Source organism: Narcine bancroftii, chromosome 4 (assembly GCF_036971445.1).
Source record: "Narcine bancroftii isolate sNarBan1 chromosome 4, sNarBan1.hap1, whole genome shotgun sequence".
Taxonomy (NCBI): Eukaryota; Metazoa; Chordata; class Chondrichthyes; order Torpediniformes; family Narcinidae; genus Narcine; species Narcine bancroftii.
This window is the reverse complement of record NC_091472.1, coordinates 275,993,616-276,016,992: the sequence shown is the minus strand read 5'-3', so window position 1 is coordinate 276,016,992 and position 23,377 is coordinate 275,993,616. Positions and strand designations below refer to the sequence as shown.

Here is a 23,377-nt window from a genome sequence, read left to right as displayed (position 1 = left end):
CGAACTCCTCAGTACCCTACCAATTGCAGTGCTTTTTTTTCTTAATTTGTCCTTCCAAAATGCAGCACATTACACTTGTCTGCATTAAATGCCATCTGTCCTTATCAGCCCATATTTTTTCCAGTTAATCCAGATCCCTCTGCAAGCTTTGAAAGCCTTCCTCGCTGTTCATAATGCCTCCAATCTTTGTGTCATCTGCAAACAACTTGCTGATACAATTTACCCCATAATAATCCAGATCATTGATATAGAAGACAAAGGACAATGGTCCCAGCACCAATCACTGAGGACACAGGCCTCATGTTTGAGAAGCAATCATTAGCCATTTTCACACAGAGCTTGAAAGCTAGGTTATATCTGCATGCTGAGCGCTGTTTGAAAGAATCACAAGGTGAATTGGAGGTCTAGACTTTTTGATATGCCTAGGTAGGTAGTTTCAGAGGTGGAGCGTATTTGACTCACAGAGCCAGCTTGTTTCAGTTCTGTGTGAACACGCAAGCCAACTTCCTAAAACAGTCATGTCTATGGGAATACCATGGCTTTGCAGTATAAAAGGGGCTATTCATTACCACTCTGGCTTTGTTGAATCCAGTTTACCACCTGACCATGAATACTTTGCTTCTGAATCTTCCTGATTAACCTCTTATGTGGGACTTGGTCAAAAGCCTGACTAAAGTCCATGTAGACATCATCCACAGCCTTTTCTTCGTCAATGATCCTTGAAAAACTATAAGATTAGTTAAACATGACCTACCATGCAAAAAGCCACATTGACTACCATATTTGGTTCCTGGCAATCCAAATATTTGTATATTTTCTGAATTAAAAAAAAACAATATTTCACTGAAAATGTGCCATTGACAGCCTGTCAGTAAACAGTTTTTTTTCAAAATAATAGATAAACCTTTCTTTTACTGGAAGAGGGGGACTGAACCATAACTTCTTGCTTTAATGGTCTGTGTTCTCTATCATATTGCCCAATAAATATTTATTGTGGTACAAAACTTATAATGTTGTGATAAATGGCAACACTGAGTTTCTTCCTTCACAATCAAAATACAGTACACTGAATTCCATCTGTTTCTGATCCCATGTTTAAAAAATGCTCTCTCCTCTTCTGAAGGGTGAACACTTTCAGTCCTTCAGTATAGTTCATAAATCAAATAGAAACGGGTTGACTCCCATTGCTGTCTGGAAATAACAGGCAGCTCGATTAGCACAGCCATTAGTGCCACTCTGTTACAGTGTCAATAACTCAGGTTCGAATCTGGCACAGTCCGTAAGGAGTTTGTATTTTCTCCCCATGTCTATGTCGGTTTCCTCTGGGTGCTCCAATTTCCTCCCACCTTTCAAGAAATGTACAATAGTTGAAGGTTATTTGGGGCATTTGGCCAGCACGGGCTTGTGGGTGAAATAGCCTGTTACCATGCTGTATGTCTAAGCTTAAAAATACAAAACTTTGAATGAAGACTTCTGAAGATCACATTAAAAGTGCATTTTTTAAAGCCCCAGAACACAAACATGTCCTTATGCCAAATTAAACTGAGAAATTAAAGCAATTCACTTTGGCGGCAGCCATTGATCCAGAAGTTATCAGTACTTGTTCAGGTTTCCCCTGTTAGAGATACTAATGAAACATTAATCCCAGGCTCTGTCAACACAAAAAAAAATCCACACTACTTAAAAAAACAATTTTTCAACCATGGTCGATGGATCATCTGAACACAGCATAAAAATGTTAACTAAACGAAGGGTGGGTCGAGGGACTCAATAGATCAGGCAGCATTTATAGAGAAGTGGGAAGTCAACATTTCCGATCAAAACTTTCCAACCTCTCTCTGTTCACAAAAAATACATACCTTCTGGTCTAACCACATAATGGGTCCCAGCAGCAGACTGGCAAAGGATCCAAGGGTTCATGTTCCTGGCTCAGTTCATTTTTATAGAACATAGAACATGCCACACAAGAAAACACCTTTCATCCAGTGATGCCTGTGCTGATCAAGATGTCAAATTAAACTAATCCCATCTACATGTACCTGTTTTATATCTCTCCATCCTCTATCTTTGTCACATACCAATCCAAATACCTGTTTCTGTATCTGCTTTCACTACCAGTGTCAGTGTAAAAATAATATTGCCTTGTGATTCTCCTTTATACTTTCCTCTTCTCGTCATAAATCTACATCTGTGGTATTTGATACATTGATCCTGGGAAAAAAGATTTGATTATCTGCCATATTTATTTCTCTAGTAACTTTATAACCATCTGGCAAATCACCCCTCAGCCTCCAACACACCAGAGAAAACAATCCAGGTTTGTCCAACCAAAAAATAGAGAGCATTAAGGATAATGGTGTATAATTTGTACCTAATCTTCTTTCTCATATCCCATTTCCTTCTCAACTCCAAAAAAAATTTAAGAAGTTAATGATGTCAGGTTACATTTTATTTATTGTTCTAACCTTTTCAAATATAGAAACTTCAGCCAATGTAATGTTAAAAGTAATAACTACATCACAATATCATACTTGCAACTCTGATAGAATAGACCCAGAGAATTGAAGGTGGTGTGACATCAGGTATAATTACCCTGCAGCTAGAGCAGGAGGAGAGAACAGTCATGGTACATGCTGGATTAGTTTTCTGCCGTGAAACTCTACATTTGATGGAGATGGGTTTCCACAATATAATTTTTTTTTAGGCAGGTTAACTATGGAAGGAATTCCATGCAGAAAGGTTAATACTAACTCAAACCTAGTTGCCGAATAGCCCATTTTAATACACCACCTAGACTTGACTATTTGTATTCAGTGAGACATATTATTGTGTTGTTGTAGCCTTAACTGCAGTCAAGGATGTTAACATTGGTGAATAATGTATTTTCATGACTATTAGACAACTAATGTTTCAGTGATAATAAATTGTAATAAAATCTAGGTGTTGTTTGGAACAGGTTTATTCCATGATGTGATCATAATTTCTGTAGAACTTTCTTTGTCTCTCTGGAAATATATATCTGCTTGTAGAGGGAGATTTTAGAGTCAGTAAGCAATGGAGAATAAATTTCTCTGCTGATTTATCTCCTATTTTATCCATTTCTATTTTGACCCAGGCCAGTTTTCCTGATCCCTCAAATAAAGAAGTAATAAACCTAAGTTGATAATTAATAATTCTTAAAGTTAGGAAGTTGCAAACCTCTCAATTTGTATTTCCATGTTAATTTTTCTATAGATAATCTTGACATTTTACCTTCACAAATAAGTTTTTTTTATATGTTTATTTAATTCCTGAAAGAACTTCTGCGGTAACAATATGGGTGGAGTTTGAAAATAAAAGATATTATATCCAATTAATTATCTTCATCAATTATATTTAACACCACAAAAATTGAACAGAATCAAATTAGATTTAACAGATAAATGTTTTAGATGTGGTGAAGAAAGAGGAACCATTTTGCACTCTAATTGGTCATGTTCTAAAGTTAGAACTTTTTGGATGGATTTAGTTACATTTTTAGAACAGATTATTGGTATTGTTATTCCACAAAATCCTGTTTTATTTTTGTTGGGGAATATAGAAGGAACAAGACCTAATTAAAGCTATAATTTCATCAAATCAAATTTATCAAAATAGCTTTAGTGGTGGCAAGGAAGAGTATTGCAGTGACTTTGAAATCAGATGCTCATTTAGGTTTGGAACAATGGCATTCATAAATTCAAAGTTGTATACCTTTGGAGAAAATAACATAACTTGAGAAATAAACATTCAACTTGCATACAAATTTGGACCCAATAGGGATAAATTTGTAAAAATGTTTTTCCAGCCTCTTCAGACCTGTAATAATCTTCTTTCCTAAAGTCGCATAATACAGTGATTCTCAACCATTGCCTTTCAACTCACATACCTCTTTAAGTAATCCCTATGCCATAAGTGTTCTGTAATTCTTCTTTCTTTTCTTTCTTCTTCTTCTTCTTCTTCTTCTTCTTCTTCTTCTTCTTCTTCTTCTTCTTCTTCTTTGGCTTGGCTTCGCGGATGAAGATTTATGGAGGGGTAAATGTCCACGTCAGCTGCAGGCTCGTTTGTGGCTGACAAGTCCGATGCGGGACAGGCAGGCACGGTTACAGCGGTTGCAAGGGAAAATTGGTTGGTTTGGGTTGGGTGTTGGGTTTTTCCTCCTTTGTCTTTTGTCAGTGAGGTGGGCTCTGCGGTCTTCTTCAAAGGAGGTTGCTGCCCGCCAAACTGTGAGGCACCAAGTTGCACGGTTTGAGGCGATATCAGCCCACTACTGCTCTAGACACAATTGTTACTGAAATATTTTGCTCGAGAAAAAATATCATTGACCCATTTCCTTTGGAGTTAGGAAACCCTGCACATGACGAGTCAATGAGGTTCAGTCAAAACACTGGTTTTCAAATGTTTTCTTTTTTGTCCACACACCACTCTCTCCCCACTGGTGCTGCTTGACCTGCCGAGTTCCTCCAGCTGTTTCTTTTTTTTTGCTCCAGTATCTGCAGCTCCCCTGTGTCTCCATCTAACCTTGACCTGCTTGAGGGAATCCTCCATTCCTATCAGCTGTTTGTATTGAAAGTCAGCAGTCAATGTGATAATGCTGCATTGGAGAATAAGGACTGGCAAGGATTCAGGAGACATGGGACTAAATAGGAAACTCAAAGTTGGTAAATTTACAAGTTGTTTCAACAAAATGTCATACCTTATTTGGAACATTTGGCATTTCTTTTATATTGTGGCAAAGTGTATATTGAAAGAAGACCAAACAAGAAAAGGGAACATAAACAGTCAGTATTGGGACTTGGATTGGGATGTTGGGAGTGCAATTGGAATGTAGATGACATAGCTGACCCATTCTTATCCTTCACCTTCTCCTCAAGACAAAGAATGATACAGTATAAAGAAATGTCCTTCAGCCAAATATAAGCATATAACAGTTTATGGCATGGAAACAGATTATCTCGGCCCTACAAGTCCATGCCAGTTTACTCAAACAATTATGCTAGCTCCCCCCCGCCTATTCTTTGCCCATAACCCTCTAACCCCCTCTTATCCATGTATATATCCAGCCTCCTTTCAAATGAAAGAATTGATTCTGCCTCAACTATTTCCACTGGAAGATTATTCCATTCAGCCACCACTCTCTGAGTGAAGAAGCATCCTCTAATATTTCTCCTAAAATTTTGCCCCCTTTCCCTCAACTTGTGTCCTCTTGTTTCAACCTGCCCTGCACTCAGGGGGAAGAGTCTACATACATCTAGTCTATCTATTCCCTTCATAATTTTAAACACCTCTATCAAATCCCCTCTCAACTGTCTACATTCCAATGAATAAAGTCCTAACCTCTTCAATCTTTCTCTGTACTCTAGGTATTTTAAGCTGGGCAACATCCTTGTAAATCTTCTCTGCATCTTTTCCACGTTATCTATATCCTTCCTATAATTTGGAAACCACAACTGAACACAATACTCCAAACTTGGCCTCACCAATGCCTTAAACAGTTGCAACATCACTTCCCAGCTCCTATACACTATGCTATGATTTATGAAGGCCAGCATACCAAATGTCTTCTTAACCACTCTGTCAAAATGAGAATCCACCTTCAAGGAACACTGCACCTTAAGTCCAAGATATCTTTGTACGTGTGCATTCCCCAATGTCCTCTCCTTTACTACATATGTCCTATTTCGATTATTTTTACCAAAATGAAGCACCTCACACTTCTCTACATTAAATTCCATCTGCCATATTTCAGCCCAACTCTCCAGACAAACCAAATCTCTCTGTAATCCCTGAAAACCTTCCTCGCTATCCACCACTCCCCCTATTTTTATATCGTCTGCATATTTACTTACCCAGTTAACCACCCCATCATCCAAATCATTAATATAAATTATGAGCAACAGGGGACCTACCACCAATCCTTGAGGTACTCTGCTTGTCACAGGCAGTTGTCCACCATGACCCTCTGCTGTCTCTTCTCCAGCCACCTTTGGACCCATCTTACTATTTCTCTATTAATCCCTAGTGACTGAACCTTCCTTACTAACTTTTCATGTGGAACCTTATCAAAAGCTTTGCTGAAATCCAGATAGACGACATCAATTGCCCTACCTTCATCCACCTTTCTTGTCACTTCTTCGAAAAACTCAACAAGGTTCATCAAACATGATTTCCCCTTCACAAAACCATGCTAGGTGCTCCTGATCAATCCCTGCTTATCTAGATATTCATACACAACATCTTTAGGAATACCCTCCATAACTTTCCCTACCACCGAAATCAAACTTACAGGCCTATAATTATTTGACCGACACCTCGTGCCTTTTTTTAAACAATGGAACTACATTAGCAACCCTCCAATCCAGTGGCACAACACCTTCTTCCAGAGATCTTTGAAAAATCACTAACAGTGCATCCGCTATTTGCTCCCTGACCTCCCTTAATGTCCTGTGGAAAATACCATCAGGACCAGGAGACTTACCCACTTTTACTGAACCTAGAAGCTTTAAAACCCTCTCTTTACTAATCCCTATGTTTTCCATAACTAAGCCATTTCCCTCTCTTATCTCTCATAGTCCAATGTCCTTTTCCTTTGTGAACACAGATGAGAAAAAAAATCATTTAATATCTCTGGAATCCTTTTGAGCCTTCCAGCAAGCCCTATGAACAGCACCAGCTTTGGGAGAGCAATTGCCTGACAGACCTTTTCAGCTTTATGCGACTATTAAAGAAGAATGCTCCACAGCGGAGTTCACTCAAAGACTCGGTCATTTTAAAAGTGGACCCGTCAAAGTGGACCCAGTAGTCAGAGGACTGCCTCCCTATACTCAGATTCTTCCAACGCTGTACAAAATTGTGATGGCTGCCTCTAATATCACCCTACACCAACTGGTACAGATTTATACTCTGCATTCTATGGCAGCCCTAATGACTTCCAATCGAACTTGCCATGTCTCACAAGTTCAACCTAGCTGATAGGAGATTTCCTTGCTTTCAAACCCATACTTGAGCTTTCACCATTGTACCATTGTCAATCCTTCTGCATTCCTCAATGCACTGCCTCAGCATACCACTTCACCAGATCATGATTTCCTTCAGAGAAATTGTCTGCTCACTGAGGCCAGAAGCGATCTTTTAGGTTCCCCCATTCCCGGAGCACAGAGTTGGCTTGTTGATGGTTCCTCTTTTATTGATGAAGGGAGAATTCTGAAATCTTAGAAGCAGGAACTTTTCATCACCCTACATCAGCCCAGCAAGCAGAACTTTTTGTACTCACCCGTGCCTATATTCTGGGAGAACGACGGGCCCTTAATATCTAGATTGATTTCCATTATGTTTTTGGTGTGGCTCATTCACAGGGACAAAACCTCCTTTAGTCCCTTCTGCTCCCCTCATCCTTGGCTGTTGCTGATGTGACAGCTCAAGGACAGCACCTCATCATCCCAGTTACTTATGAACAATCCAGTCATGCCAGAAGTGGGAGAATTTCAGAGGGATGAAATTATAAGTATAATTTCTCTGACGATGAAAGAGCTGAATGGAAATGACATTGTGCCACTGGTCTGTGGCTCACCCCTCTCAGACAAGTTTGTGTAACATATGCCTTTTTTACATTTGTCACTGACTTATGTGCACTCCATAATCCATCCTGGGAAGGAGGGAATGGTTAAATTGAGTAAAGCAGCTGCTGGGACGCCAGGATACACTAGAAAGTGTTAAAACAAATATCCAAATGTGAAATATGTAAAAAAAAACCTCCATAATCCTGGTAAATCCTATCCCCACACCAAAGGAAAAACACCTACGCCATTATGTCCTTTTGTTAATATACAGATTGACTTTATTAAACTACCCCAATTACAATGTTACAAATATTGTTTGATCGTCATTGACTTATTTAGCCATTGAATAGAAATGTTCTTATGGTAAATGCCACAATTGAAACAACAGTGGGTGTAATATAGAAAGAAATAATCCCCAGTTTGGATTAAAAGCCACGATCTGTTCTGATAATTGACGACATTTTGTGGCAAAAATCAATGAAGAGTTATGCCAACACTTCAGAATTAAACAGCAGTTTCATTGTTCTCATCATCACCAAGCAGCAGGTATTGTTGAAAGGGGTAATGGGACGTTAAAACAATAATATGGCTAAGCTATTAGAAGAAACTGGGTTGAATTGGGTAAAGGTATTACCATTGGCTTTATTGTAAATACATATAACCCCACACGGCAATACAGAGTTAACTCCTGCTGAGGTCATACACAGGAGGCCCTCTGAACACCTTGGGGACCAAATCTTAAGGCTGATACTACTTTAGATTTACATGTGTTAAGTGAAAAAAATTATCACCTATGTACAGCAATTAACTAAAACACTGTCCATATTGCATTCTTAAGTGAGAGAGACTCAATGGTGACCTGAGGAGTCCACTGATGGCAAACAGACACCCCTCCTCCAACCCGATGACCACGTGATTCAAAATTGTGTTAGAAAGAAATTAGGACCACGCTGGAAAGGCCCTGTTCAAGTGCAACTGACTCCTCCTATGGCAGTTGAAGGACATCGCACTGAATACATTACAAATGAATTGGAAAGGCTGACAAAGACTCTAACTAAGAAAACATCATGAAGACTATTAATTACTTTTGTCGAACAAATGTGCCTGCAGCTGACGTGAACTTTGCCCCTCCATAAATCTTCATCCGCGAAGCCAAGCCAAAGAAGAAAGTATGTTACGTTTTACAATTATTACTACAAGGGATAATATTAACTGTCATAAAACCCACATCCTTTCCCTGATAAGGTAAATCAGAACCAAAGTAAAGAAGGGGATAGAAACACTTTTTTAAATCATTATGCCTCCATTATGCCAAGAGAGAAAATAAGGATCATTGTTGGGTGTGTGCTGAAGCCCCGCCTCATGGTAACAGTATGATCCCCATTTCCATCGTTCTCTTTAACATCAGAGAAAGATACTCAGCATGCACAATATCAAATAAGACAAGTGTTAGTGAGGCTATTATCTGTAAAAGAACTTCAGATGATTGTCATTGCAAGTATTTTGAGGGATGGTATTTACAATCCTTTATGGGCTATAGCAAGTTTAGAACACACAAACTTCCCTGGCCTTACATACCCATACCCTACCATTCTGGTCACAGGGTAGCAAATGTCTGGTACTACTGTAACTTCAGATAAAAGATGATCCCATATTTTTAGGAAATAGCAGTTTCATTGAAAGTCCTACAGCTGTAAAATTGCTACTGAAACCGGTGAATGGTAGCTATTGGATATGTGGAACTCGAGCCTATGCCTGGCTCCCAGGAGAGATGGTTAATTGATGGAACTCATAGCCAAGCTATAAACAATGTTTTTTTTATAGTTCCCCATTTACGAATCTTTCCCTCGGTAGAGGATCATCCCCACTTATGTTAGTAAGTGTGAGATTATCCACTTTGGCAAGAAAAATAAATGAGCTGAATATTATTTAAAGGGTGAGAAACTACAGCATGCTGTTGTGCAGAGGGACTTGGGAGTGCTTGTGCATGAATCGCAAAAAGTTAGGTTGCAGGTGCAGCAGGTGATTAAGAAGGCAAATGGAATGTTGGCCTTCATCGCTAGAGGAATTGAATTCAGGAGTAGGGAGGTAATGTTGTATAAGGTACTGGTGAGACCGCACCTGGAATACTGTGTCCAGTTCTGGTCTCCATATTTGAGGAAGGATATACTGGCTTTGGAGACGGTCCAGAGGAGGTTTACTAGGTTGATCCCTGGGATGAAGGGGTTGACTTATGATGAAAGATTAAATCATCTAGGATTGTATTCACTTGAGTTCAGAAGAATGAGAGGAGATCTTATAGAAACATATAGGATTATGAAGGGTATGGGTATGATAGATGTAGGAAGGTTTTTTGAGCTGGCCAGGGAAACTAAAACGAGAGGACACAGTCTCAAGATTTGGGGGAGTAGATTTAGGACAGAGATGAGGAAAAATAGTTTTTCCCAGAGAGTAGTGAATGTTCGGAATTCTCTAACCAGGGAAGTGGTTGAGGCTGCCTCATTAAACCTATTAAAAATTCGGTTAGATAAATTTTTACATGATAGAGGAATTAGGGGATATGGGGAGAAGGCAGGTAGGTGGAGTTAGGTCATAAATTAGATCAGCCATGATCGTATTGAATGGTGGAGCAGGCTCGATGGGCCATTTTTGGCCTACTCCTGTTCCTACTTCCTATGTTCCTATGAAAGCAAAAATCTTTGGATGATTGCTTTTCCCTGTAATGGAGCTGCCCAAAATTCAGGAGAAATCATTCACCTCTGGAACAGCTTTCAAATAATGCAGCTTCATTCTTTACTCATACTCAGAGTCAGATTGCTGAGATGACTGCAATTCACCATATAGTGTTACAGAATAGAATACCCTGGATCTTATTTTAGCTGGAAAGGGGGGAACCTGTGCTCTTATTGGAAGAGAGTGCTGACCCTATATCCCAGACAAATCCTCTAATATCATGGATTTATCCACACACATTAGAAAAGTTAAGAAAATTAAAGAGGTTGAAATAAAAATTCACAATTTTGGTAACAGTCAGAGTTATGGGTGGTGGTCTTTTAATTTACTGCGAGGGCTCTGTGTATCCATCTTGCTTGATGGTAGTAATCTTGTAAAAATATTTTTTTATTATTGTATCCATGCTAAGTGTATTTTCTAAGGTAGTTATTATGAAATGATAAAAGGAGGGAATATAGAGAATTGCGGGGCTCTTGCTATAAAAAAGCAGGTTAACAGATCTTAATTAAACCCATTAACAGAATAAGTGCTTTAATAAAGAACTTAGTAAGGATTTTTAGTAAAAAGGCTGATGAAAATATTATGCTTTGAGTTGAACTTTTCATGTGTTGAAAGTATGTTTCTGTTGATGAAGAAAGAAAATTAGCTCCTGAGTGTAACATCACAAAAATACTTATTCAGCTTAAAACTATAGAACTCTTTTAGCATCATCTCTGGAATAGGCAATATTCTATTATGACAGGGAAAATAAGCAAGACATTGATTCTCTCAAAAAAAACCTAGCTAAAAAAAAGCAGACAGAAGCAAAAATATTGAACTGAGAATTAATCAATAATTGAGCCAGGAAACTTAAAACCACACATGGACATCAGTCCAAGCTGATTAGATAAGTCACATCTGACCCTCATGAAAGCTGAGTGGGAGCTCAGTGCAGAGGAAGAGTTACTAAAGTCTTCCTTATACTTCCTCACTCCCACCAGTGTAACAGAAGTTGAATAAACATACTGCTGTAAGTTTAAGTGGTTTTGCTATTTTCTGCTCTGTGCTTTCTTGTAGTGTGGGCTGACTTCCTCACTCTTTGCCTGTATAGTATTAGGTCTTTATCATGGTGACACCCTTCTTTGCAAAGGAGTTTGAAATAGAAAACCATCCACTAAAATAGAAAGCTTTCCCATCAAATCCTATTTTAAATTCCTTCCTCTCACTTAAACCTATTAATGTTGATACTGTAGCCACGTGCTACTCAAAACACACACACACACACACACACACACTTAGTGTAGTCAGGTTAAACTCTGAGTTTTATTAGGGCTCAGGCCTGACATTTAGACTTGCACTGTTCCTACTATGGCCTCCCTTGGCTGACGTCACCACATGCATAACAAAAGTGTCCAAGAGTCGCTGGAAGGTCTGTGCATCATTCTTTAGCCCAAACAGCATTTGGAGGAATTCGAAGAGCCCGAAATGGGTGACGATGGTGGTCATGGGGATATCATCAGGGTGTACCGTGATCAGAAGATATCCCCACATTAGGTCCACCTTGGAGAAAATCCTTGCTCCATGCAGGTTAGCTGCAAAGTACTGGATGTGTAGCACAGGGTACTGATCCAGTGTTGTGACCTCATTGAGCTGGTGGTAATCGCCACATTTTCTCTAGCCTCCAGTTGCTTTGGGTGCCATGTGCAGGGGAGAAGTGCATGGGCTCTCCGACTGCTGTACGATGCCGAGATCCTCCAGCTTCCAGAATTCTTCCTTCGCCAACTTCTCCAGAGGAAGACGTCTTGCCCTTGTGTGGAGTGGCAGGCCCTAGGTCAGGATGTGGTGCTGCACTCCATGAACGGGCATCACCATGATGAATTGGGGGGTGAGCACTGCAACGAACTCAGCCAGGACCCTGGCGTACTCATTGTCTGATCTCTGTGCGGAGTCCTGGGAGCCTGGCGTCTCTGAAAGGGAAGGTTTGAAAAGTCATAGCATGGACCAATCTACTTTGCTTGAGGTCCACTAGCAGGTTATAGGCGCACAGGAAATCTGCCCCGAGGAGTAGCCAGTGTGAACACCCACAAGAAGAGGCTGTCTTCCAACTGCAGTGGGACCTTATGGATACCGTAGGTCCAAATCGCGCTGTTGTTGGCGGCCCTCAACATGAGTCCCAACTGTCTGTTCCTGTGTCCCCAAGGAAGTGTTTTCTGGTCTGTCAGTCCCAAACCTACAGGAAACTGTCTTGATGGCCAGCTATCGAGGCCATTAGTGATGGCTGGCCTCTAGTGTTTCCAGCGGGCTCCATTAACCCATCTCTGATGGTAGAAACATCACTGATTGTCTGGATCACCTCCACTTGGGCGCTGCTGTTCTCTTAACAGCTCTGCATGGGTCTGGCTATGCGGTTTAGTGATGAGCCCCACGATCGCCGAGCATTCTCTCTTTTGTTTCCACAGAACATCCGCTCATGGTAAGATTTTCCAGGGGTCACTGAAATTCGTGCCAGCCAGAAGCAGTTGGGTGTCCTCCGGAAGTTGCTCCAGGAATGCCTACTCAAACATGATGCAAGGCTAGTGTTTGTCATCTTGTTCATGAGGGCTGACAGTGGCCTGCTTCCTAGCCCATCCAGGTGGAGCAGATGTGCCCCTTTCTCATGCCATGAGAACCCATAGATCTTAATCAGCAAGTCTTTTAAGGCAGCTTGAGATCAACCACATTGACTGCTGCCTGTTTGCTCATTGCTGGGTTTAGATGCTGTCTAAATCATCAGGGTCACCAATTGTAGCCATGCACTACTTGAAATAAGACACACACGTAGTGTAGTCAGGTTAAGCTCTGAGTTTTATAGGGCTCAGGCCTGATTGTAATACTTGCACTGTTCTCGCCATGGCCCCCCCCTTGAGTGATGTCACAAGACGAACAACAAAAGCGGGTTTCCCACGCGCGGGTACTTTTCTGCATAGCAATGCCCTTCTTACCCTCGTGCTGTCCCTGTCTGTTGGCTGTGCAGCAAGGCTAGTGCCATTTTGGGGTCGCTGGCCTTTAGGCTGCCCTTACCGTTCACCCGCCGGTTCGCTTGATGGGGTCAGTCCCTCTGTGTGGGCTGTTGGCCTTTGGTTGTGTCACTATCTGGAGCACAGGCTCGATTGCCACAATTGCATGCCACCACAATACCCCTCTTCATCCTGCCTCTTCTTGTCCTTTCCTCCCAATCCTGTTTCATGGCTGGAGAAAAAAGGTAAAATTCATGGCCTTGGTCACCCAGTTACCTATGTCTCAACTTGGTCTTTGGAGATACAAGAGACTGCAGATGATGGAACCTGGAGCAAAAAAAGACAAACTGCTGAAGGAAGTGAAGTGAGCAAAGCAGTACCAGCAGTGGGGAAAGGGATTGACGACATTTTTGGTTGAGACCATGGTCCTTGCTCTGCTCAGAGATTGGGGTTGACAATAGAGGAGATGACAGTTTTCAGTGATAAAATGCAGTGATTAAATTTTAAATTTAAATTTAGACATTCAGCACAGTAACAGGGCCTTCTGGTCCATGAGTTTGAGCCACACAAATACCCAAATTTACCTACAACCCCCATATGTTTGTCTCTCAAAGAACACAATGAAAACTGTTTATCCTCATGCAACTCATTGTTCTCTTTTGACCTCAAGTCCTCAACTTGATGACCACCTTACATCCATTCTGTTCATAGTCCTCAACATTTTAAATTACCCACTCCTTTCTCTCAGCAAGATATTCCCAGCCCTTCCAATCAATCTTGATGTGCAGTTCCTCATCCCATGAATCATTCTTGTCAATCTTCTCTGGATCTTCCCCAATTCTTTTACATTCCTTCTATGACGTGGCATCCAGAATTCAAAACAATACCCCTGAGAGGTGTGGCAGTGTGATAAAACGGTGCAGTATAACTATTCTGGTTTTATACGCATGCGACTTTTGATAGAACCCAGAACAGCAAATGCCTTATTAAAAGCTTTCCCAACCGACACTACTAGTTTCAATTACTTGTGCACACACCTAACAGGTCATTTTGGCCATTCAGCCTTGTTAAAACAGCCTTCTTTATCCAATATTGGCTCTCCTCATTCTTACTCACAAAATGCATCACCTCACATTTCTCTGCATCAATCCTCATCAGTCACACACGCAAAACACAGAAGGCAAACTTGGAATATTTTGCAGTTTCTGATGCCTTGACATTCTTTGACAGTATTGGCTAATAGGCAGGCACTCCTAAGTCGGCTGCCAAACACTTAGTTGGCAGAAATGTTTTGCGTCATACCGCATGATCCTGTTTTAAGGCAGAGCCTTTTGTTTTGCTTTCACTGAGAATATATCCCAGCTATTGCTGGAAGGACATTGTTGTAAGGTTTATCAAAAATATGTCTATATTTTCTTGGTTATCAGCTGCATTCTAACCATGGTGGAAACCATTCACATTAATTTGAACAAGCTGCTCACAAAGTAACAAAATAGATGGCGAAAATTTAAGCTCACCTGTTTCTAATGAAAATTTAAAAGCACTTAGGACTGTTTCTGGATGGTATCTGATGGATTGCAAACTCACTTCGAATTGCCATAAATCACCATTTTTGCAATAGGACTACTCTTATGAGAGCTTTAAGTACCATGTACCATGAAGGACATCTTCAACATGCAATGCAGCTGAAAGGCAATAAATATTGTGAAGGACTCCACACACCCCTCATGTAAACTGTTCTCCCTTCTGCCATCTGGTAGGAGGTACTGCAGCACTCGGGCCCTTACGTCTAGATTAGGCAACAATTTTTAACCCCAAGCCATCAGGTTCCCAGGACATTTATGAATAGTGTACCATGTACTTTTACTCAATACGTCTCAATATTTAATATTTCAATGTTTAACTTCTATTCTATCATATTTATTTAAATATGTCCGTAGTCCTGGAGAAACACTATTTCTTCTTTACCATGCTCTCATGGTATGAACGACAAATAAAGGTGACTTGATTCGACTTAAAGATGCTTGGAGTACAATATTAATACCCTTTTAAGGGATTAAATGATTGATTGGAAGCAAGTTTTTTTCAATAAATTGTACAGCAAAAATATGTGTGAAGCAGGTGATATGGAACAGTACAGCAGAGAAAGAGGCCCTTTGGCTCTCTTGCAGAACTGTGCTCAAATTCTGATCAGCCAATAAATTGGAGATGATGCAGAAAAAAAATCACAAGAATGTTACCAGATCTGTTGGGCTTGAATTATAAGGAGAGACATGGACTTTTCTCCCTGGAGTGTAAGAGAGGGGATCTTATGGATGTTGATAAAATCAATAATGTATGTAGCTACTCATCACTTTTTTTTTCCCCAAGGGAGGGAAGTCTTAAAATAGAGAGCATAGCAGGTCAAGGGGAAAGATTTAAAAGGTGCACCTTTTTTCATTTAGAGGATGGTAGAGTGGAATGAACTGCCAGAGACAGGTGGAGAGGCAGGTACAATTTTCATGTTTGAAGGATATTTGGACAAATATATGGATTTTTAAAATTTATTTTTTTATTTTAAAAGAATGGTTGAGAGGAATATGGGGTGCACTGAGGCAAAGAGGATTAGCTTAGTTGGATAACTTGGTTGCCATGGATGTTGGATCGAAGGGCCACTCTCTATGCTATAAAACTCATGACTTTATTACCTGTCCATTGACCATGATGCCAATCTAACAAATCCCATCTGCTTGCACAGGGTCTGTGTGAGAGATAATAGAATATAGGAAGTAAAGCTAGTATGAATGAAATAAGGAATACTAGACTAGACTAGAGGAAGTTAAGTAAGTGCTGAGTAGAGATGAATTCCGATAAGAGTGTGAGGAAGGGTTACGCAAGTATAATAGAATAAGGGTCTTATAGTGATAGACAGAATTAACAAGTCGTCCTGGGGGTTGAGATGTGTGAATCAGGACAAAGGCAGATTCATGAATAAGGACAATGACATGATGGGACCCAGACAGGATACCCCATGGTTTTTCAAGTTTACAGAAACTGCATATAGGCAGACAGAATTACCAAATGCCAAACCAATCCAGGAGGCAGAAGAATGTTAGGGGGGGAGGGTACCTCTAGACTGAAATGAACTGTATAAAAGTTGGGTGAGCCCCAATATGTGTGTATATTCCCAGGGTAAGGGGAAGCACCCAACTTTGCACTGTTGTGCGATAAATGTTCTTTGTTCTCAATTTTTGTCTCGAGCGAAATCTGTGAAGGTATTTCTGTTTCTCACAATCTGTATCACTCTCTTTCCTGGCTGATCATGTTTCTTTTTAAATACCTCTTAAACATTGATACTGTAGCTCTGTCTTGACCTCCCATTGCAGGATGTTCCCATCTCTCACCAGATTGTGCAAAAAAAACTGGGTTTGTAAATCAACTTTAAACCTTGACCCTCTCATATGATACCTCCATCTTCAAGTATTTGTCAGTTCTACCCAAAGAAAAAAATGTACAGTAATTGTTTGTTGATGTCAGTTCAGAGGAAACATTCACTTATCTGTAGTTATTTTTTACTTTGCGTATCACCGTCAGATTTTGTTTTTTTAACTGCAGGAAATCAGTGACTTGGGAACAAGCCTGAGTGGAGACAAGAAGGGCAAAATTAAATAGAGGAAATTGACAGCTCTTTGGGAATCTGGTCCCTACTGTTTTCTGCTGACTTCCATGTGGATTTGGAGGCCACTTTACCAGTGCTCCCAAAATTTTTTATCACAGGATTCTTCTGCTAGAGGCATTTGCAGATAGGTGTTGCAAGTGGGAGATCCTCAGTGAATGCAATAAAGTTCGCTGTGAATGTTATATTTACTAGCAAAGATAAATGATGTGAGGAAAAACATTGCAATCCATTATCACAAGCAAGGCTACATTTTCCCACTACTGACCTTTCTGAAAATTTCTATCCTTTCCCTCCTTATTTTGCCAGCAAATCATCCCTTCAGAAAAGATATTCTCCGACAAGCACCCCCTCTCCCTGCCCCCACTCTCTGTGCTATAAATGATGCCAATGCAACAAATCCCATTTGCTTGCACAGGGTCTGTATCACTCTCTTTCCTGGCTGATCATGTTTCTCTTTAAATATCTCTTAAATATTGATACTGGAGTTGGGTCTTGACCTCCCATTGCAGGATATTTCCATCTCTCACCAGACTGTACCCCAACCCCATACCCTAACAGACCAAGGCTACAGAAGGTAGCAAATATAGAAGGGTCCATCACAGGTTCTGACCTCCCATCCATCACAGATAGTTATATGAGGTACTGCCTCAAGAAGACAGCTAACATCATAAAGGACCTCCACCATTCTGGTCACAACCTCTTCTCACTGCTACCTTTAGGCAGAAGACAAATAGACCTGAAAACCAGCACCCCTTAGTTCAAGAACAGTTTATTTCCAACAGTTATCAGAATCTTGAACCTCCCCTTTGGAAAACTAATGATTGCCCAGCTGCTCTATTGCAAATCATTTATTTATGCACTTGAATTGTTGTGAATCGTTATATCAATCTTATGTGTTTATTTTCTCTTTTAATTGAATTCAATTACTTCACTGCTATTGTTTTTTTAAAGTACCTGCTTATCTACAACAAGTAACAATTTTGGTTCATATTTACATAGTAAATCTCAGCAGATAGACTCCATTCTGCAATACCCTGCCATGATCCATTTTTAACATTTGTCTCCTAAATGCTTGAATTAAAAATGACATTCCTATGTCCTCTTGCTGCTTGCTAAAGATCATGGCTAAGAAATTCAAATAGAAAATGGTACATTGTGGTCATTCACATTGCCAACTTCCATACCCCCAGATCTCAGAATGCTGAGAAATTAAAACCCAGCCCAAATATTTTCATGTAGTTCTTTTATTTTATGCATGCAATATGTACAGTGCTCATTAAACATGTTTCAAAGTTAAAATACAGCATTGTGTGCTCAGACTTCACTGTACATGGAGGATGCTTCCACCATGAAAGACCATCAAATGGTCAACAGGTCTTACTCATCAATCGCCTGGTGACTACTTGGATGTGGAATTGAATGGAAATGAATGTATTTCATCCAACAGGCAAATTCTGCCATTATATTTCACGTACATGCAGAAGTCCGTGGAGATTGATCTCACCAATGCCTAAAGCTGCCTGCAGGATATTGTATGGAATATATGTAAATATTCTTACCCCATGGCTGGGTCAAGGGCAATTCCTTTGGGATTGTGCAGCTCTAGATCTAAAAGAGTAATGCAAGTAACCCCATTTCGATTGCAGACAAATATTCGGTCACTGACATCATCAGCAAAGTAATAGTTTCCAGTAAGCCAATCCAAAGCCATTTGTTCCACATCTGTCAAAGGAAAAGAGAACACATTAGATCAAAAAAAAGGACAATTTTGTGATTTGTTGACTGTTATGGAAGAAAAAGGTTATTTTTTCATGCCCACAAAGGTATTTATGATTTTCAGCTATCCAAGCAAAAAAAATGTCTCTATAAACTGTACAATCCTTTCCCTCAGCAATACATAGCTTTGATTTTTGTTCATTATTCAGTCTGTTTATCAAATGTTGAAATCACCCAAGTTTAAACAGTAATAAAAATGTGTAAAATATCAAACATTCCATTTTTAAAGAGAAACACACTGTTATAAATTCTTTTTCTGTTAACATGGCTATTTATACAATTCAATCTTAAAATATTTTGAGGATTTTCTTGAATGTATCGGTGGATTAATCTTTGGTTGTTTTGCAAAATGCCTGATAGGGGAACCAGTAAAATCAATAAGTCTGTTTCTTAACTTTGGGCCTTTTATCTTTGGTGTAATTTGTTCACGAGTTTAGATTCTAATAGTATTCTTTTTTTATTCTAACAGTTTTTATTTGGAACAATTTTCTTTTATTTGAAATTTAAAATGGAGATGACTGTTTTCACTATTAGCTGAATAATTTTATATATTTTCCTTGTTAATTTCCAGAAATATTCTTGATTCCACATAAACAAGCCCATTATTCTATATTTACATAAAAACAAAAATCCTTCTTTAACAACATGCTTAAAAGAGATTTTATTTCCATCCATTATGAATGTTAGAAAAATGTAACCTCTGTGAAGTTGCTAACAAATTCCATTATAGAAAAAGGAAATTTTCAGAAAATAGCCCAAATAAATCTTTTGGTTAATTAATTTCTCCTTGTGCTTTAATTTTCATAATGCATTTGCTTCCAGATGTTCAAACAACAGGCTACACAGGTAGCTCAGGATTGCAATAATTATGTTCCAAATGTAAGGAAGAATCCCTCAGAATGCAATAGACACCAATGTAAATGGTCCTTGCAGAAACACTTATTGATCACTTTGGCCTTCAGTATTAAAGGGAGTTAACTTAATCCAGGAAGAACATGTCAAATATGGAACCTGTATGAATACTTAAAAATAAGGAACTCCGATCAAACAATTTTTGGTCCCTCTGAATGAGGAAATATAATTATGAATCTGAGTGGACATAATGATACAGTTAATTTTTGGTGAACATTGACAATACTAAATGGAACTGCAGACATTTAATCATCTCGATGATTGTACATCAGGAACTGTCCCAGATTAACTGTGCAGTGCAAAGTCTTGGGCACATTGATATTTTTTTTATGTCCATTTATTTCAGTGTTTAATTGCACATGGAGCTCATGTGCACGATCCAATCAAGCTGGAATTCCAAGCTGTGAATTAGAAGGAAAAGAAGGCAGCAAATTGCTTTTTTAATTTAAATTATTTGCTTGAGTTCCATGTTTTAAACAAATTGTTTTATTTTTGCAAATAATTTGATGATTTTTTTTCAAAATTGAATATCAGTGACATAATCAGATTTTAAAAAAATCAAATTAAAGAAGTTAAACAACTATTAAAACTATGAGTGAGGTTTCACCAAAGTTCAAAAGTTTAGGTTTATTTTCAGAGTACATATATGACATCACCTACAACCCTGAGATTCTTTTATCTGTGGGCCAGGAAGAATTTCTACTTATCGATAGTGTGTAAACTTGTGGCAGTATGTCATAATGCCACTAGGCCACCAGGGGCCACCACCTCAATAAACTGGTTGCAGTTCATTCTCATTCATTCTGGCCTGGCTTGCATAGAGGTAAGGCCTAGCTATATATATTAGCCTGTTACAACTAGCCTTTTACTTGCACTCTGTCTCGTTTGGTTGGTGCTAGTTAGTGGCCATCAAAACTGTACTCAAAAAAGAGATATGTACACAAAAGAAAGAAATGTAAACAAAAAAAAAATGGTGGCATTGCTGGATGCTGGTGTGGATCTGAGAGAGCAGAGACACAGCACTGCTTTGAAAGATTCAACCGCCTGGTCCTAATACCAATTACTTCCCATGGGCTTTAAATATCCTGTTAAAGGAGCTGACGGTGTTTTATTTCAAAATCCTGATACCAATATAATTGGGTCTGTGCACAAGAAGGTGGTTCCTCTGCTTGGCTGCAGCCAGGAGGAGTTGCAGACTCCAGGGAGTAGTGGATCTATGCAGGGCACTGTGGTGCGCTGTTAGCCAGAATCAGACACATACAAGGTAAAGACTGTACAACAGGCTTTAATCCACAAAGACTTCCACAGAGCCAGGCTGCCTGTAACTGCAGTAACTCTGAGTGAGCTTCGGGAGGCCAGCACAGGCTTATATCCCGGAGGGTGATGGAAACCCGACCGGGTGGGGCTTGATCCCTTCAGGTTGTCTGATTGACATCCGGACAGCTGTTTTCCTGTCCCCTTACACTCCTGCAGGTACAGAGGTTGCCCCCTGCAGTAGGCCGGCGGTACACCCCTGCAGTAGGCCGGCGGTACACTCCTGCAGGTACAGGTGTCATCCCCTGCAGCAGGCCAGTGCTGTACCACCACAGGCACAGAAAAGGGGAGAACCCCACCCATTGAGAAGGACCAACAAAGGAGATGACCCTACTGGCCAGTGAACATAGCGCCAGACCCGTGGACTTAGGGATCCACAGACGCTGCAGACAACTTACAGTTAGGGAAACTACATGGACTAGGGGTGGCTGAAGACTGGTTCATGGAGCTGGCTATCGGAACTAGGATTTGAGAGGGTGCTGAGTGCAAGAAGAGCTGCTGAAGGGTATCGGGCCCTATAGGTTTCCTGATTGTATTGGAGATTTGGATCTGGAGCTCGGGTTGCCAATGGATCAAACAGGAGTTTGTGCAGCTGCAGAGACAACAGGTACTCTGGAGACAAAGCCATGGACACTCCATGACACTGAAGGACTCTCTTTTGCTTGTTTCTCTTACTGTAAGGGATGCCGGGCCACACCAAAGGCAACTCTTCCAACAGTGGTGGTTGCTTTAGATGCAGAGAAAGCCTTTGACAGAGTAGAATGGAATTATTTATTTAAAGTACTACAGAGGTTCAACCTACCAGAGAAATATATTAATTGGATTAAAGCATTATATAAGGGACCATTGGCGAAGGTGACAGTAAATGAATATATATTGAACCAATTTAAATTAAGCAGGTCAACCAGGCAGGGATGTCCACTATCTCCCTCACTGTTCGCTTTAGATATAGAACCCTTGGCAGAACTGATAAGAACAGAAAATAAAATGAAAGGGATAAAAATAAAAGAGAAGGAATATTAAATCAGTTTATTTGCAGATGATGTCATAGTATACTTAACAGAACCAGAATTATCAATAAAAGAATTACATAAGAAATTTAAAGAATATGGAGAAGTATTGGGATACAAGATCATTGCAAATAAAAGTGAAGTGATGCCAATGAATAATGCAGATTTCACAATGTTTAAGAAAGAATCACCATTTAAATGACAGACACAAGCAATCCGATACCTAGGTATTAGACTAGATAATAATCTAAGCCATCTATACAAATTAAATTATCAGCCATTAATGAAGAAATTACAAGATGACTTAGAACATTGGAAAGATTTACCACTGACACTGATAGGAAGGGTAAATTGCATTTAAATGAATATATTCCCAAGGATACAATACCTATTTCAATCGTTACCAATTCCCTTAACAGAGAAATTCTTCAATGAGTAAAAGAAAATAATAAGGAAATTCTTATGGAAGTGGGGGAGGGGGGGAAACCGAGGATAATGCTCGATAAATTAACAGAATGGTACAAACAAGGGAACTTACAGCTACCAAATTTAAGAATTATTATAGAACAGCACAATTAAGATATCTATCAGATTTTTATCAAACGAGAGAAAAACTAAATTGGATCAAGATAGAGCTAGATAAAATAGAGGAGAAGGTACCAGAACATATACTTTATAAGTAAGATGAAAAGTTGGTGCAACATAGAAGTTTACCAGTACTGCACCATCTGCTCAACATTTGGAAGAAGATTCACGTAGAAAGAAAAAAAAACAAATTATCAACTACCAAAATGATTATTGATGCAAAATCAACTAATCCCTTTCACAATAGATAACTTTTCCTTTAGAGAATGGGAGAGAAAAGGGATCAAAAGAATAGAAAATTGTTTTTTGGGAAATAATTTATTATCTTTTGAACAAATGAAGTACAAATATAGTATAACTCACAGTACAATGTTTGCATACCACCAACTGAAAACCTACTTGAAGGATAAATTGGGAAGGAGGCTGAGGTTACCAGAAGGAAGCAGCTTTGAATATGTCATTACAGAAACAATGATAATTAAAAGATTTATAACAAACATGTACATCAAGCTGCAAGAGAAAGAGAATGATGAAATAAGCTGTAAACCCAAACAAAAGTGGGAACAAGATCTAAACATCAAGATAAAAAATGAAAAATGAAAAAATCTATGCTCCGGAAACTATGAGAAATACAATAAACACGAGGTTACGCATGATACAATATAATTGGTTACACAGGCTATATACCACGCCCCAAAAGTTAAATAAATGGGACCCAACAGTATCAGATAGATAGAACAACAGTACATGAAATTTGGGGATGTGAGAAAGTGGAAAAGTTTTGGGAAGATCTAAATCATGTATAAATAAAATCAAAAAAAGCAACATACCAAAAAA

The 23,377-nt window shown here is 39.4% G+C and overlaps 1 protein-coding gene across 13 annotated transcripts in view; it reads right to left on the bottom strand.

The window, feature by feature from the left end:
• The window catches only part of LOC138761991 (low-density lipoprotein receptor-related protein 1-like), a 1,165,126-nt gene that overhangs the window by 942,282 nt on the left and 199,467 nt on the right, over nucleotides 1–23,377 (bottom strand). For all 13 annotated transcript variants that reach the window (XR_011356692.1, XM_069935089.1, XM_069935091.1 and 10 more), the window contains one exon: nucleotides 18,503–18,665. Coding sequence is in view for 12 of the 13 variants with exons in the window: in XM_069935089.1 (XP_069791190.1) it covers nucleotides 18,503–18,665 (163 nt within the window). In the remaining variant the exon portion in view is untranslated. The remainder of the gene's footprint in view (nucleotides 1–18,502; nucleotides 18,666–23,377) is intronic.